This window comes from Micropterus salmoides, unplaced genomic scaffold (assembly GCF_014851395.1).
Source record: "Micropterus salmoides isolate LMB-PRFRI ecotype aquatic unplaced genomic scaffold, ASM1485139v1 Ms_hic_scaffold_12, whole genome shotgun sequence".
NCBI lineage: Eukaryota > Metazoa > Chordata > Actinopteri > Centrarchiformes > Centrarchidae > Micropterus > Micropterus salmoides.
In genome coordinates this window covers 1,827,375-1,852,456 of record NW_024040263.1, presented here as the reverse complement: position 1 = coordinate 1,852,456, position 25,082 = coordinate 1,827,375, and the positions used below count along the sequence as shown (strand labels likewise).

Sequence of the window (25,082 nt, the reverse complement as noted above, 5' to 3'; positions counted from 1 at the left end):
AAGTTTGAAAAAGTTTGCCTGCTCAAAGCTTCAGTTTTGAAAATAAGAAATCAGTATCTGAGGTCAAAATATTAAATCTTTAGTGCATAAGGTGAACTCACAGTCTCCTTTAATACACAAATCTCCGCCTCACTCACAGATTTTCTCTCTTTGCAGCAGACTCACTATACAACCCTTTGGGCATTCATGTTTTCATGGAAAGTGAAATGAATCTAAATAGCCTGACCCTGCTTCACTCCCATCAGATTTATGTCTGCAGGGGAATTGACTGTGAGCATCATTGTTGCTAGGTAATAATCAGTGACATCAGCGTACCTGTACCCACCTGACTCACTGCTGCTCCCTTTAGATGAGAAAGTGCTCAACAACAGGTAGGATTAGTTATGATCAAGTCATCAGTTATGGCTTTGTGCATGTATTTTGGTATTATTCCACTGTCATCCAAAGCATTGACATAATTACACTCATCTTCAAGCTATGGACAGATCCAAATGAGTTTTGGGAAATATTGATTGACTCTTTTTTTTTTTTTTTTACCTTTGGACTTACAAACAGAGGTGGTGGTTCTCCGTCTCCTGGAGCAACATGTCTGGTTATGTGATTACCAGAGATGCTAAATAAAAGCTGTTAAACTGAACATTCTGACACAGATGTGCCCCCATGGACAGTGAGATGATTTCTCAAGGAACAAAGGATGTGGAGTGATGCAATGGCACTCGGGCACGGCTCCAAAAAGTCAATTTCATGTGGCCAGGGGGTCACAGCTGCTTCTCAGGTCAGTAATGCTAATGCTAGTAATGCTAATGCTATTAAAATAGCCACATGTAGTCTGATATTATCACTCAGTATGTTGTTCTTGTATGTTTAATGTATGTCAAACCTTTGGAGCTGTTAGAGTAAACCAGTGTTTAACAGAATTTTAGATATGTAGGCCAAGATGGAGGCAAATGAATGCTCTTTTTGCTTTTGAACATTATTAGCTTTGGCTGTGACTGAAATCTCCACAAGATGAAGAAGTTGCATTCATATATGGCTTTTTAACACAGATGCAGGACTAAAATGTAAGATACTGTATATATCTAAAATACTTTAGCTCAAGGCCTATGGGTGAAAGTGAAAGTTTATATTTGCCTGTGCATAAAAGCTCCTCCTGTCATGTGTTTCTCAGTGGATAAGACTCACTTGGTTTAGTCTATTTAAGAATGTCTTACCTTTAAGTATGTCAGAATAGGGGAACTCCACTGGTTTTACACATCAAAGTCTGTTTTCATTGGGGAGTTCTGCTGCATGTGAAAAAAGCTGTTGCGCACAGTTTAAAGCCTTTTGTGGCTCTAGAGGTAACCGTGCAAAATCTGATAAACTGCCTCAAGTGATGTCACTTGACTTGCTGGGCCTGGCAACAAAAACTTTAAAAATGTAAAAATTCTGAAATGATCTTTCCAGACCTCTGTAAAAACCTTGTCCTGTAAGTTTCCCCACAGATAGTGTTTGGTAAACTGCACCGTACAATCATGGCATTTATTGTCTCCGTCCCACTCCCCGGCATGTAATTAGGTGCACAAGACCACTTAGGTGGAACCACAATCATATGAAATAATACATATATACATAAAACCAACACCATATGAAAATAGCAGACATAACTCATAATAATCACATAAATCAGCATTGTTTGTGTCTCTATTACTCCCATCATCTAAATGGTTTGCTCCTGGAGCTCTTAAACAGGTGCTTGGGTCTGCTTTAAACATTTGCCTCCACTCCCTGCTGAATAGACAACAGGAAGAGGTGAGTAGGCTACTGTCATTGTTTGAATTAGCTGTTTCCGTTAATTTGATAACTGTAGCTGAAACTGAGTAGAAAAAACACAAAATACTATGCCTTGAACCATGACTACTGCTGATTGAGGTTTCTTTTTACACAGGCAGGATGGCCCTTTGCTTCTTCATCCCGCTCTGGAACCAAAGAAATTTACCAATTGTTGAACTAACTCAATAAAGACTCAAAATCAATGTGTACAACCTGTTCTGTGTCAGTCACCCACACATAGCTGCCAATTAACCATTTAAGTTAATGGAACCTCCTCCATTACACATCTCTCTCGATTGAGTTGCATTGTGGGTAATGTAGACATCAGATTTTGACAAGGAAGAAGAATACTAGACCAGATGAGAATACATGGATAAGAAAGATGATATGTGGTTCTGCAGCACTGATTTTTAAATCCAGAAATGTTATAGGGGTGTAATGGTAAATTGGTGGAGTACTCTTAAGTAAATTTATATGGCTGGTAAAACAAAATGCACTATAAATATATGCATATCCAAATTTTAATCACATTATTTTAATCCATGATGACGCTGGGTAACAGTAAAAAATATCCTTCCACAAACTTGCTTGCTTTGCAGGCAACAGATAGGATCAAAGTCAGGAGATTGTTGTGCTGGAGAAACGTCTCCATCTGACAGACCATAACAACCCTGTAGCTAATTATATTCTGGGCAACCATCTCAGTGCCCTGATGTGCCCTCACTCAGATGCTGCATGAAAAGGCATTTCAGACTGGATTTTACAAAGAAGATATTATACGTTACGTTTAACCCGTGTAAGAATGTCAAAGTTGTGTCTGTTCTCCAAAGGTAGGAGCTGGTGCACAAGCTGTGGCTCCACCCATCAGGAAGACGCTGTCCTGCAAGTGTCTCCTGGCCTTCCTTATCATCATCCTCATAGCTGCAGGAGCCACACTGGCCTGGTACTTCCTAGGTAATTCCTAAGGATTTATTTATTTATTTATAAATTTTCATAATGCGAGTGGTATGACTCCATGCCGAGATTGCAATGTTGGTCTGTAGGTCTGTCTGTCCTCCACTTTGGTCCAGAGTGAAATATCTCAATATCAATTAATTGCTATGCCGTAATTAAATCCCACTGACTTTGTTGATCCCCAGACTTTTCTTCTAGCGCCACCATGAGGTTGTTTAAGTTTTGGCTTTTAATGAAACCTCTCAACTACTGGATGGATTTCCTTTAATCTGGCATATATACTGTATTCATGGACCCCAGAGGATGAACCCTAATAACTTTTGTGATCCCCTGACTTGGAATTTTGTACACATGTTTTCTAGAAGATGACTTTTCCACCATGACTTTGACATTTTTGTTTTTGAGCGACATTTCTTAACAACTCAAATACTATTAGATGGATTTCCATGCAATTTGGTTCATGGTAACGTGACTAAATGAATGTCCCCGCTTGGAATAAAATGTAATAACTTTGGTTATCAAAGTCATCATTTGGTCACAATTTTAATTTGTCAAATACTTTGATTTATGACTAAATAGGCTAGCTTACAAACGAATGACATTCCCATCAGCTTGAGCTTTGTGGTTACTGCTAATTGCAGATGTTAGCATGCTAACACGCTAAACTAAGATGGGGACCATGGTAAATATTATACCTGCTAAGCATCGTTGGCATTGTCATTGTATGTTGTCATTTCGACATTAGCATTTAGCTCAAAGTGCTGCTGTGCCTAAGTACAGTCTCACAGAGCTGTTGTTCTGGCTGTAGACTCTTATGCTGCCTTGATCTTCATACTGTACCTTCCTCTGTAACAGAATACAGGGTTTGGGTGTTGGAACCTCGTGTCCAGCAGCAGTACACAGCTTACCTGTCCATCCTCAACAGGAACTTCTCTGCTGATCTGTCCTCCCACAGCAGTCCTGCATTCAAGAAAGAGGCCAAGGGAGTACAGAACATGGTGAGCAGGGACCACGAATTACATAACAATAACTTGGTTCCCGACCGAAGGGAGCGAGACTGCTGATGGTTTTTTATTTTTTATGTAATAATTTTTGCAATACAGTTAAACGACATCATACAAAAACAGCAGTACTCTAGTTAGAAACCGCTCCATGGGAATATATAGCTACATTAAATCAGATCACTTCCCATGGATAAATATTATTATTATAGTAGCCTACACAAGTAGGACGAAAAAAAATGTGTGTGTCTAGACTAGAGTAAACTACAACAGACTAAACTACTATTCAAGAGGTCACTACATCAGATAAGGCAATTAGCAATCTGATGGAGTAACGAACATGCTGGATTATGTTCAATAATTCTTAAATGTTGAATACTCACATGTGAACAAAAGAAATTGTCTTTCAGGTAGAGAAGATAGTGAAGGGCTCAAGTCTTTCTCGATATTTCAACTGCACCACTGTGTTCGCCTTTGGGTAAGTGGATCAACCTTTTTCATGTACAGTACAGCAATAATAACTGGAGAGAATAATAGAAATATGGGAGAGATATCATTTGTACACAGTAAATATACAAGTCTGCTAATATCTTGGATTACAGTGGATGTTTTGCCCAGAGTGGGAAGGGCAAGAAGAAGAACAGCTTGAACATAAGACAACTCACTGTATTACCACATGTTGTTTAGTTCATTAATTAAATTGATCAGGATCTATAATCAATGATTTGCTTCTTGATAGGTGCGATGAGCACTTGAAAATTGAGTTGTGTGCCCATAAAGTGTATTGGTATCTTGTATATTCTTTGGAGGCTTGATTTTTTTCAAATAAAATCTTAGACTGCAACCATTTTAACTTTGTAGTGCTTTAAACAGACACTAGGCATATACGTGGAACACATAGACCTTCGGTAGTTTGAATGACTGGGTGAAAAGCCATTTAATTTAACTTTTGTGGCACCAAATCGCCCCAACAAGACACATCCTTAATGCAAATGGTAATACCGTGTGGGAAGATTAAGAATCTGCAAGAAACATTCTCCAAACACAACAAAAGGTTTAACATAGAAAATTGGTAAGGGATGGATGTTGGCTTCTGAAAATGCTTCAAACCACATTCTGACCTACTGCTTACCAACCACGGACACTTAGATAGCACTAGATAGCATTTTAGCTACCTAACATCAGCGGATAATATAGTTTTTGTGAAATGTCCCACCAAGCTGCAGTGATGTAGAAGTGTTCTCCATGCTGTGTCAGTACTGTGGGTGTGTTTACAGGTGCAACAGAGAGCACTTCTGACCACACCCTTTAGTGATGATGGTCTGAGGCACAACACACTTAAAATGTACAACTAGAGACAGCACTGCTTTGAAACATAGCTTTTCAGGGGGATAAATTATAGTAATCATTTGAGCTGCTGTGTGAATTATGGACTCTGCTTTGTCTCTGCAGGGAGGGGAGTGTTGTGGCTCACTTCTGGATAGTGATGTCTGTGCCAGGCAGCCATGTTGGGAAGGTCACACTGGAGAAGGTCACCGGGAGCTTGGAGAATGGCCTGAGGTGGTATAGAGGGTCAGAGGAGGAGGAGACTGTCAGAATCGATGGATACCTCCTCCTCCCCTCGCTGTCTGTCACTGGTGAGACCAAGAGAGAAGCAGTGGCACTGTGCGTGCGTGCATGCGTGTGTGTGTGTGTGTGTGTGTGTGTGTGTGTGCGTGCGTGTGCGTGTAACACAGCAATTAAAAATGTGATGAAATATGAAAAAGTGAGAAACAGGGCTTTGAAAGAATTTCTTTATTTTAATTTCTCTTCTGTCTTTTTGTTCTCCTCCAAACAGAAACCGACAACAAAGTTATAGAGCTTTTGAAAGCCTCATTTGGTATCACACTTAATTTTCGTTTGCTTGTTCATAATATCTTATTTTGTATTAATTCATTCATTTTGATTGAACTGTAATTAGCATGCAGCCTAATATACTTCCCTGAACATTTAACACATGGAAGCAATAGCAGCAATGATTGTGTTTATTTCATGTAATATCATACATTTATGGTTGTTCCATTATGAGATGAGAAACTCTAACTCCAACATAAAATGACTCAAAATAAAACTAAAACTCACAATAGACAGCATCATCATAAGACATTTAAAACAATTTTCGTGACATATTTATATATTTAAGAAAAGTATAGATTAATCTATTCATTCCATTTATTTTTACATTTAATAAAAATTGTATTGTATTGCATTTTATTGTGAAGAACTTTGTGATTTTTATCTGTGAAAGGTGCTATACAAATAAACTTTAATTAGTTACTGTCTTACAGTAGATTCATCTATGCTTTTAAAATAGTGATTTGAGACAGTTAGGAAGCAGATGTTTCCTAACTGTCTGAGAAAATGCATAAGACATGATTGATTATTTAGGATGAACATTAGCCTTTCATAACCCAATTTGGATGCTTACTATAGGAAAACATTGGACTAGTAACACTGGATGTATTTTCAATTCTGTTGCTCCAAACATAAAATCAAGGTAAAACAACATTATGCTGCATGCATGTCCTACCAGCTTTGACAGATAAATCAATAAACTACTATAATATGAATCAGCAAAATTGACTTCAACACAAATCCCAAATAAGACTAGCTCAACTCTAACTCTCATTTTTCGGCATCTTTTCCCTAAGACTGCTACCGCTACCAGAAGGTGGTGTCCAGTAGTCCTGTAGCTCTCCGTGGCCCCGACACACAGTGCGCCTCCTGCCTGTGGCACCTCCAAGCCGCCCCCGGCTCCCAGCTGGAGCTCCACATGGAGTGGCTGCTGCCAGAGTGTCGAGACAGGCTGGTGGTGTACAACTCCCTCACCCCGACTGATACTCACCTCATCACCTCGTGAGTTTTATGAGTTAGACAGATACAGTGGCAAGAAAAATTATGTGAACCTTTTTGAATTTCATGGTTTTCTGCATAAATTTGTCATGAAATGTGATCTGATTTTCATCTAAGTCAAGGGTATTGACAAATATAATGTGTCTAAAATAATAACACAAAATAAATTCTGATCCCTCATGTCTTTATTGACAATAACCAAAAATAAACCTCATAATGCTATGTGAGTTAATGACCTAAAAAAAGCTACATTTTAAACCATGAAATTCCTAAAGGTTTACATACTTTTTTCCCCCACTGTATATGTGTTTGCTGTCGCATTTATGGCCAACATTTGCCCTCTGCTGACCATCAGATACTGGTCGATTCACCTTTAAAGAAATGCAAATATTCTCTTCACTGTGAGTCATTTCATCATTTGTAAGGGATTTAATATTTACTATTTGTATTCATTTATCTCTTTAATCGTCACTTATTTTACACTAACTACCTTTCCCTGTCATCCTCTGTCCCTCTTTCCCTCTGTCCTCCCAGAGTATATGGCTGCAGCAGACATGAGCGTGTGGTGCGTGTCCTGTCATCAGGCGAGTGGATGACGGTGGTTTGGAAACAGGGTTTGTACAACTATAAGGACCCCTTCTCTCTGTCTGCACAAGCCTGGGACCACCAGGGTAAGACAACCCAAGCCATCTTTTACTCGTACAGAAATGTACCAAGCAATAGGCTACCAAAATCTCAACATTAGTTTGCCAAGCTAACTTTCCATCTTTTGAGTTAGTAATCTTGCCTGCTGAGTTGACCACCACCATGAATTCTGCTGTATTTTTTCTACTGTATTTTGACATCCAGCAGAGCTGTAAAACTAATAATTCTTCTCAACCCGGAAGTTGAACTTTTTGGCCTGCCCCCGCCCCTAATGCAGTATCCAGTCCTCTTTAAACATTGATGGTTAGACCGAGGGTCACAAGCGGCAACATCCAATTCTGAAAAGTGACGCCAATGTGGAAGTGCCTTAAACCTGCATTCTTTGTACTGGCCAGCAGGGGGCGACTCCACAGATTGCAAAAAGAAGTCCGATTGCATTGTAGTCTATGACAAAATGACTCTTCTTCTCACTTGCTATATTACCTCACAGGGACGGACTGGGAGTAAAAAATGGTCCTGGACTTTGATCCAGACCGGCCCACCAGAACGGTCCACCATATACTATACCACAGCCGCCCTGCTAATGCACGCAGTACAAATAGGAACACCCTCTTATACAACCACCTTGCAGCATCACAGCCATTGATCACTATGGCAGTAGGGTACTACCTTAAAAAAACAGGATGGCTGCACTTCTCCACCATCAACCACAATGGTGCGCACAGTTTTGAACTAACAGGTTGAGGCCGCAACCTGCGAACATGTTCAACTAGAGTTAGATTGTATTGAGTGCTGCTTATTTGTTTACTATTATTGGCTTTATGATGCATCCTCCAATTAGTACAGCGCTACATATAATAATATGCTTGCTACTGTGTGCTGGCGGCCAGCAGTGTGTAAAATAATTACACTTTATATTATACCTACCATAAAGTGTCTGTCCTTGAGCAATAATCTCTGATGGCATTTTTCACGTTATTGAAACTAGAACTTTTTTGCAATATCGCAGACTTCTGGGGCAAGTAGTGGACTGATGTGTGTGTGTTTGTGCGTTTGCGTGTGTTTGTGAGAGAGATAAATGTTGAAACAGGTAATAAGCACTGATCTCTCTCTGTCTCTCTTTCCCTCTCAAGATCTCTCTCTGTTGGTAATGTTAGTATATTAGAGACCCTCACGAAGCTCAGATTATAACTCGAACCCTGGCAATAAATAGCCTACATTTAGCGAATTTCAGGGTGGGTGAAATAGGGTGAAACGAGACACAGAGCATAACCTCACATTTAAATCCTCCGTCTAGCCAACAGGATCATCAGGATCTAATATTAAATAATATGCTGTGTTCTTCTACACATCCAAAAGGTCTCACACATCCAGAGTCATACAGACACACTGTTTGGAGTAAAGCAAACATCCTCCTGATCAATGCATCAGAGCATCTAAACATTTCAGACGCTATAAGTTGAATTCTATTTCCTTTGCATAGTTTTCTCTGGCCCGTCAAGTTTTTAATTAATTTTGTTTTGTTTTGCTGCTGCTGTGACATTACTCCGAGCATGGAAACGTTTAAATGACTGACAGCAGCAAGGGCATTACTTTGTGTTGAAGTGGTGGGTGTCCAACATCGACAGCGTTGTGTTGAAGAGATTTGTGCAGTGGTGTTCATGAGAGAGAGAGAGAGAGAGAGTGAGAGAGAGAGAGAGAGATAGGAGATGCTACTCGAATATATATACGATGTAGAAATACAATTTTTAATGGGCTTAGTAAAAAAATCTAAAATAAATATGTGGCGGTCCGCGTTGATATTGAAGTGGGCCGCCACAAATAAATCAATGTATGGGAACACTGTACTGTTCAGCTGCGCTATCTGTGGCTTTGTTGTCCTCTCTGACTAATCTTTCACCCCTGAACAGGGCTGTGGCATCTTTCTCTTCCCGGTCTTAGCGTCTGTGGCCCTGGTACTAGTGCTACTACAGAAGGAGTCGGTTACTTTTTTTACATTTCAGTTAAACTCTGCTTTTCCATTTTCCATTGTAGCTTGTTTTCCAGCTGTCAGTGTCACTGTGGTGTGTGAGTGAGATGGATGGGGCGGGGCTAAGGGCTGCGTAGACGTTCATATGCAATAGACCAACAGGCCTGGGGAGAAGGGGGATTGGCCCGTGTCGCTCAACCTTCTGCCAACTTTTTTATTATTAGAAAACAAGTTTAGGCTAAGGACGGCGGCCCACCTGCACCGAGGTTGGCCGGCCTACCGAGATTTGTCCCGCTTCTCCAGATGGCCAGAGCGCTACTGTTACCTCAGTAAACACTTTTCTTAATGGCTAGTTTAAAGTATTCTTCAATATAGCATGATGTTCATTTTGTAAATTATGGTCCCATTTACAGTAAAATAGACTAAGAGGCAGGGTATGCTTTAGGGCGTGGCTACCTTGTGATTGACAAGTCGCTACCACAGCTACCTGTCAGTCAGGATTGAGGTGAATTGTATCTACCGCACTGTAAACAGCATAACTTATTTAACGGCACCGCATTTAACTAGCTGTGAACTTGTTGTTTTGAGGGCTGTCTGTTTTTTTGTTTAAGCCTGGTTTTTGCTAGCCAAAATTAGCATCCCAATTAATTTCACATCAACATGAATGACCGATGCACCTTATTAGCCAAGCTAGCTAGCTTCACCCTCTTGTCCGAATATCACCAATCACAGAGTGACGTCATGGTAGCTATATCCACTTGTTTTATTCAGTCTATGCACCACACACAGGCAATGCAGAGAGGCCACAGGACAGACTGCATTCACGCAAAAATCTTATATCTTTAGAAGGTAATCATCGAGAAACAATCTCTCTTGTCACTCTCTTTTGTCGTTTACTATCTAGCTCACTTGACCGCCACTACTTTCTCTCTCTCTCTCTCTCACTTGTTGGGTCTGGGAGGAGGGGCCAACTTTGTTGTGTTTACCTACAGCAACCGATAACATTCTTCTCATTCTACCTCTATATTTAACTATACTTAGTTAAATATTCTACCAAACTGACAGCCTTGTAAGGCATCCCCAACCTTGTGCCTGGTGGAAAGCTATCGAGCTTTATAACGATCCAATAAGCCATGCAACATACCAGCAAGTAATGTAACTTTTGTTAGCTAAGATGAGGGCTGTCTATTTGCAAACTGTTGCTACTAGGGGTGTGTGAGATTGTGACGAGAATTCTCATCAGGTAAAAAGCTGTCTCGCGAGACATTTTTCAGTCCCTGTCAAGCCACACATTAATTTTGTCACGCAGTGAAATACAAATGTATAACTGATAAGATTCTCACGAAGCAAATCAACTCGGGCCAGCTAATTGACACTGTGATAGTAATCATCTGAACCTGCTCACCTTGTGAGTCAGACCTTTTTACATACAGTCAATGGCCCAAACAGCTGTGACAAATGGTAACATAGCTGGTAGAGTTTTGCAAAATTAACATCTAAAAACTGAAGCGCAGCCTTCTCTGTTTGGGACTGTGAGCTGCACTGGTAGTTAGTGTGTGGATTTGAAATTTACTTTCTTTTTCTTTCTTTTTTTTTTACCTGTCCTGCCAGGCAGCCTGGTAGTAGGAGGTATGAGGAGCTGGATACCATATTGTGCCAGATAGATTTTACTTTAACAAGAGATTATTACTTTGTCTGTATTGTTATTTATTCACATTTATTTGTCACCGGGCCAGACAGGGGACAGACATGGGGAAGGGGAACAGAAACACCACATAAACAGACAGCACAGTGAGAGGGCAACACCTGCAAGAGAATGGGGATAGAGTGTGGGGACAACAGGAAATAGCAGAAGGAAACACTAACTGCAGAAAGCAACAAAGCCTGCAAGAGAACGGGGAGGGGGGCTTGGGGCGGAGAAAACCAAAAAAAACAAATAAACAACAAACACACAAACACAAAACAAAAACAAACAAAGAGACAACCAGCCAAACAGCAGCAATAAACAGCTGAAATTTACTTTTGGTTTCACATGCAGCATGCAGTCCGAAACTGAAGGGTATAACTACCCGCAGATCAATAACGTAATGCACAGCAGAGTAAAGGGCAGGTAGAGTTCTGATTAAATGATGACACGTGGGAGAGATTCTGAGATTCTAAGTTTTTACCATGAGCAGAAAATCTGCTGAAACAAAGGGGCTATTAAAGTCCAGGAGTTTATAACTAAACTAAATGTGTTCAACTTTAAATGATCCACGACCGCGCCAGCCGGCCGGTCAGCTGCAGTAAAAGCTGTCTGGTCTATTAGACTGGGCCACACCAATTCTTTCAGTATTGAGGGGGATAGGAGCGGCCTCACCCAACTCGTTTTTGATGAAATCTGATTGGCTCAACGGCGCCAATTAAAGGAGTTTACTTTCTATCTAGGACGAGTTCAATCTCAACACATTTTGTTGGGGCTGAGTTCAGCCCAGGGTTGTGTGACAGGCACAACTGAGAAGGTAAATATGTCGAAAACAAAGAAAGAGGAAAAATAATGTGTGGTGTGGAAAAAATTAAGCATATGAAAGAAAAAAAATGTTGGCACAAGAGACAGCTAAATGCGCCAAATTAACCGACCTTTTCCTTGGTGGAAAGGTGCTGTGGCAGGCACAGATGAGGCAGGACCCTGCACAGGCACTGAGAAGTAATGCATTTACTATAACCTGAGATTATTTATATATGTATTTATGTATCGGCATATAGGCTATATTATATTTATATATATATATATATTATAAACAACAGTTGAAGGAAGAAAAGGAGGAACAAGAGAAGCTGTAGGAGAAGAACGAGAAAGAGAAGCAGCAGGAGGAGAATGACAATGGAACCAGAAACAGTGACAGGTACAGGGGCCTGTGCAGGGCTCTGCTCTATTTTATGGGACTGCATTGTAGTTTTTGATTAAATTGAACTATTTTAGCATTCTGACTGACTCAGGCTTGCCTGACCTGGTCTTGTTCAGTGCAGTGGTGCTTTGCTTATACAAACTTAAAAGGCGGGTGTCACAAAAGCTTGTTGAAGGTCTTTATCTTCATGAAATTGACTGTATACAAGTAAAACACAATTTATTAAAATAACTGCAAAAATGCCTCCCTTTCTCAAAGTCCCGGCTGAATTTCAGTTCCAGTACATCCCTGTCGTGGGTTAAGTGTCTCTTCACATCCCTAGTTGCTACAGTTGCTACTGTGAATGCTAACATGCAGAGAGGACAAGACTGTCCCAGAGCCGGCACACAGACAGTGATACTCACAACTCTCCTGGTATCATAGCTAACATCCCAACAACATATCTTGGCAAACTAGTAAGTAAGTTGAATGTCTGTGGGAAAGTAATTCAACCTGACACACAAATGATCGCTGGAATGGCTGGAATAGTGTTTTAATCCTGGCTTAATCCCAGCCACTTTGTTTCCCATTCACTGAACACAAAAAGAAGTATATTGGATTAGAATTGCATACCCCACCTTTAATTGATGCCACAAAGTAGAATGGATTTGTATTGTAATACTTCTGTCTTTCTGTCTTTGTCTTTCTCAGATTGTAATTCCACCATAGAGCTGAAGGCAGTATCAGGGGTCCAGGGGTCACTGAGGACACCTTTCTTCCCCAGCTACTATCCACCCGACACCAACTGTACCTGGAGTTTTAGTGTAAGACACCTCTTCGTCCATTTCTTCCACTTTATGGACTGAAAGGTTGATTCATTAAGACATGGTTATAATTTACAGCCCCTCATGTTAATGATAAAAGTATGTTTGTATGTGTTTACACTATGTGATTTCAGATGCCCAGGGTAGGAATGGGCTTGTCTTTGGAATTTGAGGGCTACGAGCTGAGCAGAGCCACCTACAACCAGGCCTGTACCCAGGGACAGTGGATCATCCAGAACCGCAGGTAAACTGTGCCGCAGTGAGTTTAGCTGGTCTGTGAGTGACTCTGCCTCAATGGTTAGATAACCTACAGTATGCACTGTAGAGCCCAACAAGATTTTATAAGCAGCAGTCCAAACCTCACTGAGAGTGAAATCTAATAGGCAATTAGAAAAAAAAATCAAAGCAAATGAGAAGTCGATTTTAGTCACAACTTTCTCTGTCGAATATGGTCGTGGTGATGAGTGTCTGATCAGCTATAAATATGTATTTGCAAATTCCTAAACAAAAAAGGTATAATCCCGTTTTCACTTTATACTAGAGCTGCCACAATTAGTCGATTTGTTTTCAGCTTTTTAAAGTAATTGGCAAATATTTTATTAATTTTTTAAGAAAAAATGTCCAAATTCTCTCATTTCAGTTTCTCAACTTACATGCGTTTGAGTGTCTGACAGGAAGCTTCTGTGCATATTAAAGTTTTCCATACAGGTCATGCGTCCAACTTTTCATTTGGTATTGTAATAAATTTAAAGAAAACACAACAACATAGTTATAAATGTTACATTCATATCATCACACTATTCTATTCTTAACTGAACAACAGGGGGCAGTAGCATCCCTTATGAGCCGCTGTTAAATGTCCATACAAACTTTTCAGGCTATTTTTAATTAAATATAAAAAGAGGTATTTTACACTTCTAACCAGTATTTTAGCCATAGGTTTGGTAGGTAGGTTTAGGATAGGTTTGTCATTAGTGCCTTGGACAAACTGAGAGTCAAGTACATTGCGTAAGGGCATTCCATAACAACAGTGTTTTCATTGAATTCAGTGTCTCTGTCCTCTTCTCAGATTTTGTGGTACCAGGGGCCTGCAGCCATACAACGAACGCCTCCTCCTGATGTCCACAATGGCCACTGTTGTCATGACATCAGAAGTGTCACTCACAGGGCCGGGCCTTCAGCTGTTCTACAGAGTCTTCAACCTATCCGATCGTAAGTTGGGACTGCAGAAGTGACAGCCAAGAAACATGGATAAATTAACTGCTAAGTAATATTTCTATTCTGTTTGTTGTGTGTGTGCATTTGTTTTATAGCCTGCCCAGGCCAGTTTCTGTGCACTGTTAATGGCCTGTGTGTTCCTGCCTGTGATGGAATCAAGGACTGTCCCAACGGGCTTGACGAGAGGAACTGTGGTATTTACTTAGGTTTTAAATATATAATTTGTTGTACATTATTTTCTGTTGACAAAGGAAGTTTACTCATAATAGAGGAGGAACTTAAAAAAGTGAATGGGCCGGACCACCTCACAAAGCCAGAGGAGCCTAATGCATTTAGATGTTAAAGATGTTAATGCTCTAAAATAATTGTCTTGTATCAACTTGTCACATATTTTTCAAATGTTGTCAAATGAATGAATTGTAACCACTGGGATGCAACAAACCTCCTTAGGAAAAGACCACAGGATTGCCTGGGTTAAACCAAACATCCACCGGCACTGCTAATGACAGGATTGTTCAATCATCTGTAAAATGAGTCTTGTCAGCATGCTGCCCACGAAAGCTGGAGGTGATGCTGATCTGATGGGCCTCTTCTTCTCAATCCATGTAGATCCCAGACAGTAGCTCACAATGTGTAAACCTGAGATTTGGCAGCTTGTCAAGTTACAATGCTATCATTGGTTTGGGTGTGACTACTTGTAGGTCATGGATTACCCATTAATGAAATACAGAAGATAATCAGATGTGTCAACATGCACTGTATCTGGTTATCCATTTATCTACCCCAAACATTCAAGCCTCAAAATATGAAACCTTAAATGAAAACAGAAAATTAAATTTTAAACTGGAAGTGAAAAGCACATCAGAATACCTGCTCCATAATACTGAAGTTATTAATTTCTTTGTTTTTAAATAAGATCTTGTCACCTTAGCTCATATGACTGTTATTGAGTATGCAAACTGGTGCATTTCCTTTTGTGTGTGTGGGTTTCAGTGTGTGCAGCACAGTTCCAGTGTCCAGAGGACAGTCAGTGTGTGGACTACTACAAGGTGTGCGACCAACACCCAGACTGCCCTGAAGCAACGGACGAGATGAACTGTACTGATGGTAACACACTCAAATATAATCAAATATTAAATGCACACCATCACAAACACATCAGACAGGCTTTTACAAAATCTATTCATTTTAATTTTCACACTTTGTTTGTGTCATTATTTTACCTGGACAATCAGATTTCTGGCTCAGAAAACGTGTACCTGTTATTCTCAATAATAAATCTCGCTGTGTACAGTATACTCAGATCATTGGGGTGGGGACTGACCCAGTGGATGATGGCGCAATGGATAAGACTCATGCCTTTGGTATGAGAGACCCGTGTTCAATTCCCACTTTAACCATCCACCACTGTGTCCCTGAGACTGTAGTCTAATGTCAGTAGTTAGTCTAGCTTCTTTAATACACTTCAGAGTTTCATAATTAGTTAACTTAAAATTAGCCATCTGTTGTTAGCTAGCTCAGCTGATTTCATTGCCATTATAAAATGTCATATTTTATCTAATTGTTACTTAACACTGGTGCTTAGGCATGAGCAGTGAAATTAAGGGTTAAGTTTTCATAGAGATACATTTTGACATCAATATAGAATTATTATTTTATTTATTATTATTAAGTCTTTTGTGAATTGTTTTACAATAAGCCGTCATTTGTTTTCACTCTGGAATTCAGGAGTTTTACCTGGCTTGGTAAATCTTAAAATCCAGGTTTGTTATTTCAAATGTATTCAGTCTCTTATTTATAGAGCGCCAATTCATAACAAAAGTCATTTTATTGCACTTTTCATATAGAGTATGTCCAGACTGTACTCTGTGAAATATTATTTACCCAACAATTTCCAATTCCCCAACAATGTATGACTACAGCTTTGTTGAACCCAGATTACATTTCTGTCACAGTCAACATGAACAAGAGGAAAGGATATATTTAAAAAAAAAAGAAGACTAAGTTGAAACATAAAACTTGAAAAGATAAGAAATAGGAATCAGAGATGATAACGCAGACTGTAATTTATTATAGGTTCAGCATTGTGTGGGTCTGTGTTTGAGCGGAAATGTTGGTCTGACTTGCTGGCAGTTTTGCTCTAGAATACTTGGTGACCTCTGACTACGAAAGTTATTGTGTGTGTAATACATTTGATTTATTATCATCTACAGACTGCAGACATTATTTTACCAAGCAAGGACATTGTAAGCTTTGTAAAGTTTTAGTTCACTGAAGCACGAGCCTGCGCTGTAATGGATTTCCTATATGACCTGGAAAAAAAGTTGCACCCCCCCATTTGTCATTGTGTAATTTGCACCCTGTGTGTGTGTCCAGGTGTGCAGTGTACAGATATGACCTATGTGTGTGCTGATGGAACATGTCTGAAGAAGCCAAACCCAGAATGCGACTTTGTCACAGACTGCCCCGACGCCTCAGATGAGAAACAGTGTGGTAAGAAGATAAACACACCTACATACAGTAGAAGTCATGTTTTTTATTTCATTAAATTCCGTTTAGTCTGTATCTTCATGTTCTCTTGGAAAGGTTTCTCAAGATTTTCTTAAGCTCAATGTCATTCTGCTTTTTAATAAAAATTAAATGAATCAATAAAGTCTGATTTGATTGGTCTTTGTTCTTTTTTTTTTTGTTTTTCTTTTTTTCCTCATTGGTACCAGGAGGAATTAGACACACAAAAAAGCAAAATAATAAGAATACACCTTAGTACACCTGCTATAGTTTTTTTTAACTGTTTAATAGTAACTCTCTCAGTGATTTAGGTTTTCCTTTTCTGCAATTTTCAGATTTTCTTCTATTCAACTATGCTAACTTAATTTACAGTTCATATATTAAGCGTATATTTGCTGTCGACATTTGCAACTTTGAGTTTCAATATTCTGTGTGTCTATTCAGACTGTGGCCTGAGGCAGTTCTCCAGCCGAATTGTGGGGGGAACCAATGCCACGGAGGGGGAATGGCCATGGCAGGCCAGCCTGCAGGTGCGGGGTACCCACATCTGCGGGGGCGCACTAATCTCCAGCCAATGGGTGGTGTCCGCCGCCCACTGTTTCTATGACGACAGGTAAGTGCAGGAAGAGAGGGAAGGAAGTGGTGTGTTGACTGAGGTGTTAAAATTTTCTTTCAAAACAAAGACAGTTTGAGGGGCTTTTTCTCTTCAGCTGAAGTTTAGCATTTTAGCACTTATTAATAAATTGGCCTCCAAGCTGCTTCTATATTCAGTACTGCTCCTATGTGTTTGCTGTGCGGCGTTTAGCTGTAACAGCCAGTTTGACTCAAAGGTGGTGTATTTATGTATTCATATATGCTTTTGGCATTGAAAGCCAGAATCAACTGGATGCTGTGACTGAAATTGTAGCTGCAACAACCTGCAGAGGATTAACAATTCTTTCTTAAGGGTCCTTGCATGGTGAATAAGTTTGTGTAGCATTTAGTGAGTGTTGAAATTTCAGTGGACGGGGAAAGTTTTGCTCTAAAATAGAAAGTATGTTTATTTGAAGTCAACAGCTGTAATTGCATACAAATCAGATCATATAAAAAAGAAAATCTAACTTATTGCCCTAGTAACACATAGCAACTTTTTTTTCTCCACATCCTCCTCCAGTCTCTACTCACCGTCGGCGTGGACGGTCTACCTGGGTAAACTCCTGCTCAACCGTAACAGCCCTACTGAAGAAGTGGCACGAGTTCAGCGGATCCACCTTCATCAATACTACGACGACGATTCCCACGACTATGACTTGGCCCTCCTGAAGCTGGACCGGCCCGCCTCCATGCTGCTGGATGGACATGCTCGACCCGCCTGCCTGCCTCCGCCCACCCACCTACTGGAGCCGGACCTACTTTGCTGGGTCACCGGCTGGGGCGCTCTCCGTGAGGGGGGTGAGGAAAGAAAGAGGGAAGGGCTTGAGGGGGATGTGGAGAGAGGATAGAGGGTGAAATGTTGATCTTGAAAGGAGACAATGGAATTTAGTATTACAGCAAGAATCACTTTTACTTTCTATGTGGTCTATGAGAGTGGTTCCCACTTTTTGGAATATTCAAAATATTCTCACTTAATAAAGTAGCATTTTTGTGGATCAAATTGCACAATGCTTTAAAGCCTATTTTACTCGTATTATTCTATATATTTCCTTAGTACAGATAGTGGGTCCATCCATCCATCGTCAACCCCCTTATCCTGCATACAGGGTCGCGGGGGGGGCTGGAGCCAATCCCAGCTGACACCGGGCGGGGTACACCCTGGACAGGTCGCCAGTCCATCGCAGGGCCACACATAGACGAACAACCACTCACGCTCACACTCACACCTAAGGACAATTTAGGGTCGCCAATTAACCTAGCCTGTATGTCTTTGGATGGTGGGAGGAAGCCGGATGGGTTAAACAATAAACAACACCATTTGTTGTTGAGGTGGTGAGGTGGTTATCACTGTCACCTCACAGCAAGAAGGTCGTGGGTTCAAAACCTGGCCTTTCTGTGTGGAGTTTGCATGTTCTCTCTGTGTGCTCTGGCTTCCTCCCACCATCCAAAGACATGCAGGTTAAGTTAATTGGTGTCTCTAAAATTGTCCTTAGGTGTGAATTGTTGTTTGTCTACATGTGGCCCTACGATGGAACCCACCTTTTGCCCGATGTCAGCTGGGATTGGCTCCAGCAACCCCGCAACCCTGTACGCAGGATAAGCAGTTGACCATAGATGGATGGATGGATTCGGTTTATGAAACGAAAAGGACCTACCCATATGTTACTTAGCTAACAATGCCTGTGAACTCTCTGTTTCGTATTTTAAATGTAATGATCACTGTGAACCATTTGAGTTGAGAAGTTAAACATCCATAACATATACCTCATAAATTGATACATTAGATGTCTCTTTGATAACTTGAAAGTTTGCTAGCATAATTAACATTGAATTGAGTTACCATTGATAGTTTCACAGATCCATTTAGCCAGTCCTCCAACAGCATGAGGCCAGGTACCTCCACTTTCACTGCCTGCTTCTTCTTTGGAAGCAAGGACGAAATATTAGTTAGGAGGATTTATTTTATTGTTGGAAGTCAAACATGCAATATAAGCTTATGAGCACAGTGCTGCTACTTTGTCTTCCAGTCATTTTTAGGAGAGCATGGCCACAATATAGACCCATGTTACAAGGGTGTGACAATCGATGTGTGACGGGGGTTGGTGTCAATGTGTAACCCAATGTAGTGTTTATTCAACCACATGAGCACTTAAAGTTTCAGCCACACTATAGCACATTAACCATAGATGGTCCAGCCTATCCAGCCTAGCCTTTCCTATCCAATTAGTCATCTTCTAGCCCCTCAAGTTTATCTACTTGTGCCTTGAACAGACTGCAGCTCCCAAGTTAGGAACCGCTGCTTAGATTAATTGCGCAATAAGACAGTCACTCCAGTTTGTGATCACAGTAATGAATTCAACAAATCAGCTAACTATTTGCAAGGACTTGCAATGTTGCAAAACTTGCATCCATTCAATGTTTTTCTCAGAACTACAGATAAAGAAAAATGCTTTTTATTCATCCTATTGTAATTTCCATTTAGCCTCAGGCTTCGGTATGCATGACCTAGAGAAGGAAATCTTCATATCTCACAAAAAGGACCCTTAAATTTAACTATGCAGTTTCATATACATGAACCATTTTGAAGATGGACTTTTATTTAATGCTTTTGACTTGAAGGCTGATGTCCAAGTGCAGTATTTGTTTTGTTATAAAGTTATTTTATTTCTGTTACAGGATTACACTGGCTTATGTATCATGCAGTATGATGCAGTGTTTTCACAGGAAGTGATTTTATTTGACTTGTGCAGGGTGCAAGTAACCCCATTTTATCAAGCAAGGTATGGGGGAGTCTTTATGGGGATGGTGGAAAACGGGCATGGTATTTATGGTAACAGATCAAAATTAACTTATTTAAATTAAAGAGGCAGGAAGAGATAAAGTGTGTGGGTTGTGGTTTCTGATGAATTATGAACCTGTTTGAAGGCTGTTTGAGGGAGAAGGTGTTGGAAACTATCTTCCGACACCCACTGTTTCATAAAAAAATCATAAGATGTACACGGTAGATGTCAGTATATTAAAGTGTAGTTACACCACTATATTTCAAATTAGGTGGTTTCTTTTCACTGAAAGGATGAAACATGTTCCGTATTCTGCTAGTAGAATATTTCCAGGCTGGTTGTTATAGTGTGTTAGACATAAATTTTTGGTTTGGTGATCTGCAGCTCTAGAATTGACATCCAGTACTGAAATCAAAACTGAGCAATGAAGATTTATGTATATATATGTAAATATAAAATAATGAAAAGACGATGAATCTTTTGGCCTTCACTAGTTAATTTTCTTCCCCTCATCCCTCTTCAGGCAGTGTCAGTAATGTGCTGCGCAAGGTGGATGTTCGCCTGGTCAGCGAGGAAGCCTGTGTTCGCTCCTATGGCCACCTGGTCACTCCCAGAATGCTTTGTGCCGGTTACCGCAGTGGAAACAAAGATGCCTGTCAGGTAAAGATATAGCCTAATGTTCTTTATTTTAATTTTGTTTCACAATCCAGTTTGAAATTAAAAGCCATATCAACAATAGATTCAATTACTACGTTAAATGAAAGGTGACACAATCCACAGTGACGAACCTGCAGAATTATCACCTGACTTCGCAGGTCCCCTCAGCAAGTTTTTTAGCATCTTTAAACTATTTGGGTTTTACGGCCTGTACTTTTACTGTTTTGGTTCACTGTCAGCACTCTCAGCAAGCAGTTGTTTTCAGTGAAAATGCTCTAAAAACCCACTGCATGTTACTTGACCAGCACCAAACAGCAGACAGACAAGGTTAGAGACTAGCTTGTGAACATTATGGAGTATATAGCAGCTAAGAGCCAGATATTTCCGTCAGGAGCAACATAGAGATAAAAGCAGAGTGAATACTGGACTTCTGTTTGTTAGGTGGACAGAAACACAATTTTGTGTACAAAAAAGCCACTGTTTGCTGACGGGCACCACAATAACCATAAGGTGTCAATGTTGTTTAAAGCTTGAGTTGCGCTGCCACCAGGTGGCAAAGCCCATGTTTAGAGTCTTAGGTTTGTCACTAGATAGTTATCTGATACCCAGTAAGGTCCCTATAATATTTTACAGTTGATATACAGTGGGTAGAACAAGTATTTGATACACTGCTGATTTTGCAGGTTTTCCTACTTACAAAGCATGTAGATGTCTGTAATTTCTATCATAGGTACACTTCAACTGAGAGAGACGGAATCTAAAACAAAAATCCAGAAAATCACATTGTATGATTTTTAAATAATTAATTTGCATTTTATTGCATGACAGAAATATTTGATCACCTACCAACCAGTAAAAATTCCGGCTCTGACAGATCTGTTATTTCTCCTTTAAGAAGCCCTCCTGTTCTCCACTCATTACCTGTATTAACTGCACCTGTTTGAACTCGTTACCTGTATAAAAGACACCACCAAAACATAGAGCTTTATGGTCTAAACTCCACTCGCCATGTTTGGAGGAAGAAGAAGGATGAGTACAACCCCAAGAACATCATCCCAACCATGAAGCATGGAGGTGGAAACATCATTCTTTGGGGATGCTTTTCTGCAAAGGGGACAGGACAACTGCACGGTATTGAGGGGAGGATGGATGGGGCCATGTATCGCGAGATCTTGGCAACAACCTCCTTCCCTCAGTAAGAGCATTGAAGATGGGTTGTGGCTGGGTCTTCCAGCATGACAACGACCCGAAACACACAGGCAGGGCAACTAAGGAGTGGCTCCGTAAGAAGCATCTCAAGGTCCTGGAGTGGCCTAGCCAGTCTCCAGACCTGAACCCAATAGAAAATCTTTGGAGGGAGCTGAAAGTCCGTATTGCTCAGCGACAGCCCCGAAAGGAGAAGGTCTGTATGGAGGAGTGGGCCAAAATCCCTGCTGCAGTGTGTGTAAACCTGGTCAAGAACTACAGGAAACATATAATCGCTGTAATTGCAAACAAAGGTTTCTGTACCAAATATTAAGTTCTGCTTTTCTGATGTATCAAAAATGCAAATTATTTAAAAATCATACAATGTGATTTTTCTGGATTTTTGATAAAAATGACACACCTCTACATGCTTTGTAAGTAGGAAAACCTGCAAAATCAGCAGTGTATCAAATACTTGTTCTCCCCACTGTAATACAGTTGAATTAAATTTCAGTATGTACTGTATGATGTGGTTTGAATCGTCCAGACATGTAGTCTCTCTTTCTGACTGGATGAACATCTGCCAGAAGGAACAAAAGTGTAATGGATTCAAACCAAACAATAAAAATATAATGGAAGACATACCCTGCTAACTATTGTATCTCAATGTAAATACATACACATATGTTAGGTGCATCCTGAAAGTCCTCACAGTTCACTGAGTGTTCCCCATAAACAGAATATAGTTTTAAAAGCCAAATATCCAAGCACAGAGTATTATAGTTGAGTCACTGGTATTGATCCACAGCCATGTCAATTATGGTCATTCTGTGCTGTAGCGACATGAAGACCTTACCCCCTGAACTATTAACATCTGTCTCTGTCAGGGAGACTCTGGTGGTCCCTTGGTTTGCCAGGAGCCAACGGGTCGCTGGTTCCTGGCCGGGGTGGTGAGCTGGGGCAAAGGCTGCGGGCGTCCAGACTACTATGGTGTGTATACCCGCATCACAAGGCTCACTGACTGGATCAAGCAGGTTATCAGCAACCCCTGAAACATTGGGCATCTTAATCATTTTTTATGTCAATATCCTCATAACCCAAAACTGGATGCAAATGAAAATGTTATCCACATGAGGATAAGAAGCGCTGGAAGATGATTTGAGCTTGCTTCTCAGCCAAACAACCAGCTGGTAAAGTGTGATTTCATTCCATTATATAATAAAGCTAATAATAATCAACCTTATTTATGTGGTGCCTTTTAGAACTGATTTGATAAAGTGTTTATCGAGCGTGCAGTAGAAGGAAACATGAAAGCAAAATGTCAGGAGAATGGTAATAGAACTTAAATAGAATAGCCTAATGATTTTTTAAGAAGTGATTAAGAAAAGCTCAGGTTTGAAATGTGTATGAAATATAATGATAGAGAACTATGAAAGCAATTTGAGGTGACTGTAATCCCGTGTTTGATCATTTACTATACAGACTCATCTAGATTTTAAATATATTGAAATCTTAAATCAATTTTTCCATAATTAAACACCCTTATGTTTTGAAATATCAATTGCAATTTAGGCTGCTGTGTTTGTTTGCATGTTATACAACAGTACAAGTCTACAGTCATGCTAGTGGCTGTCTAGCTGCTAACATCAGCGTGCCAACATGTTCAAAATGACAAAATGTTAGCATGCCGAGGTTTAGCAGTTATGTTTACCATTCAAGTTTAGCATGTTAACATTTGCAAATTAGCACTAAACACAAAGTACAACTGAGGCTTTTGGGAATGTCATGAGTTGGACAAATTGAAATTTGTATCTGATGGTGACGCTAAATGAAAGGTCAGAAATTCACTAACATTATTACAATTTATCATGAATGAATGTCTTCGCAAAATTTCACAGCAGTCCATTTAAAAGTTGTTGAGCGAACTGGATTATAGAGGTGAATGACCAACCAACCGACACTGACTGACAACTCCTCCTTGTGGAAATATGTTCAACTGCAGCTAATGCAAAACTGAATCCTTGGCAACTGATTTCATGTTTGCAGGTGTAAGTTTAATGTTTTCTTTAACAAGCTGCTTTTGAGAATGTCATTTTCAAGGTTTATGAATCACTGTATCCAAGGAGAGGCATTTTTTTCTTTTCAGTTGATTTTAGGGGATTGTGAGGTGCCAGAGCTTGGCATCCCTCCTTGTGGCTGAATGCTTTTGAGTCATTGTGATTTGTAAACAAAACTGGAAAGGAGAGCATTTGTCCTCGGAAACTGATTTTGATTCTGCTGAATGACAGACAAGCAAGGTTGGACATATATCTATCTATTGGTCTATCTATCATTACTCTGGCGCCATCTGTCTTGCTTCCCAATTTCCCTCTGTATCTCATTATTTCTCTCTCACTCATCTTTTTTAAACTGGAAATGAGCCCTAATCCTTAGGGGATGTTTCAATATTTGGAAATTCCCATTTTCGGTGCAATTGGTATTTTATTAGGCTGTAAACCATAATGACAGTACTGCTCTGAGGCATAACAACAGTGCTCAGACTGGCCTTTGGGGGCCACAGAAACCATCCATTATGTGTCCTATACAGTACTATATGTTCAATGCTTAAAAATGACCTTCACCATTTTCATTTATGAGATTTTGACATTTCGATTATAAAACAGCAGGTACATTTCTTAAACATTTACAGGATTTATTCAATGTAATTTGTGCAGTCTTATTTGTAAATTATATCACATTACAGGATTTCTGGGTCTAATTTCATGCTCTTCCCTTTGGTCGCCTTTAGCATAGATAGTGTTCATTAACGGACGGGAAGATAAAAATTATTGTTCAGGGTAGTTACATTAACAAATTGTGCATTTTCTGAATTATTAATGCGTGTCACATAAAATTTACTTCATGCTTGACCCAGGTCGGACTTCAACCCACAATGCCTTATCCATTAGGCCTCTGAGCCATAAAATATACAAAATAGAGTGATGAAATGCATCCATAAATATTCTGCCAGACAGTCAGAAATTCAAAATGCCACAAAATTGTCCCATGTCCCCATGTCAAGTAAATGTTATCCAGTCCACTGAGATAAACAAAGAATAAAACTGTTTTATGTGGCATTCACCTATGCTGACCACCTATGA

The 25,082-nt window shown here is 40.0% G+C and overlaps 1 protein-coding gene and 2 long non-coding RNA genes across 3 annotated transcripts; 2 read left to right on the top strand and 1 right to left on the bottom strand.

The window, feature by feature from the left end:
* The first annotated feature begins 541 nt into the window (after positions 1-541).
* LOC119898622 (transmembrane protease serine 6) lies at positions 542-25,082 on the top strand. Its single transcript, XM_038712774.1, has 18 exons — positions 542-775; positions 2,640-2,763; positions 3,619-3,761; positions 4,175-4,242; positions 5,217-5,401; positions 5,602-5,643; positions 6,455-6,659; positions 7,191-7,327; positions 12,849-12,961; positions 13,096-13,205; positions 14,031-14,173; positions 14,275-14,373; positions 15,173-15,286; positions 16,556-16,672; positions 17,132-17,300; positions 17,841-18,118; positions 20,624-20,760; positions 22,830-25,082. The coding sequence occupies exons 1-18, from the start codon at positions 695-697 to the stop codon at positions 22,992-22,994; spliced, it is 2,430 nt and encodes an 809-aa protein (XP_038568702.1). The 5' UTR covers positions 542-694; the 3' UTR covers positions 22,995-25,082.
* Positions 782-2,018, top strand: LOC119898624. The gene is made up of 2 exons (XR_005443608.1): positions 782-1,788; positions 1,925-2,018. It is a non-coding gene; the product is annotated as an uncharacterized LOC119898624 (long non-coding RNA).
* On the bottom strand, positions 18,063-22,884 carry LOC119898623. The gene is made up of 3 exons (XR_005443607.1): positions 22,799-22,884; positions 19,161-19,241; positions 18,063-18,141 (listed from the first exon to the last, which is right to left on the bottom strand). It is a non-coding gene; the product is annotated as an uncharacterized LOC119898623 (long non-coding RNA).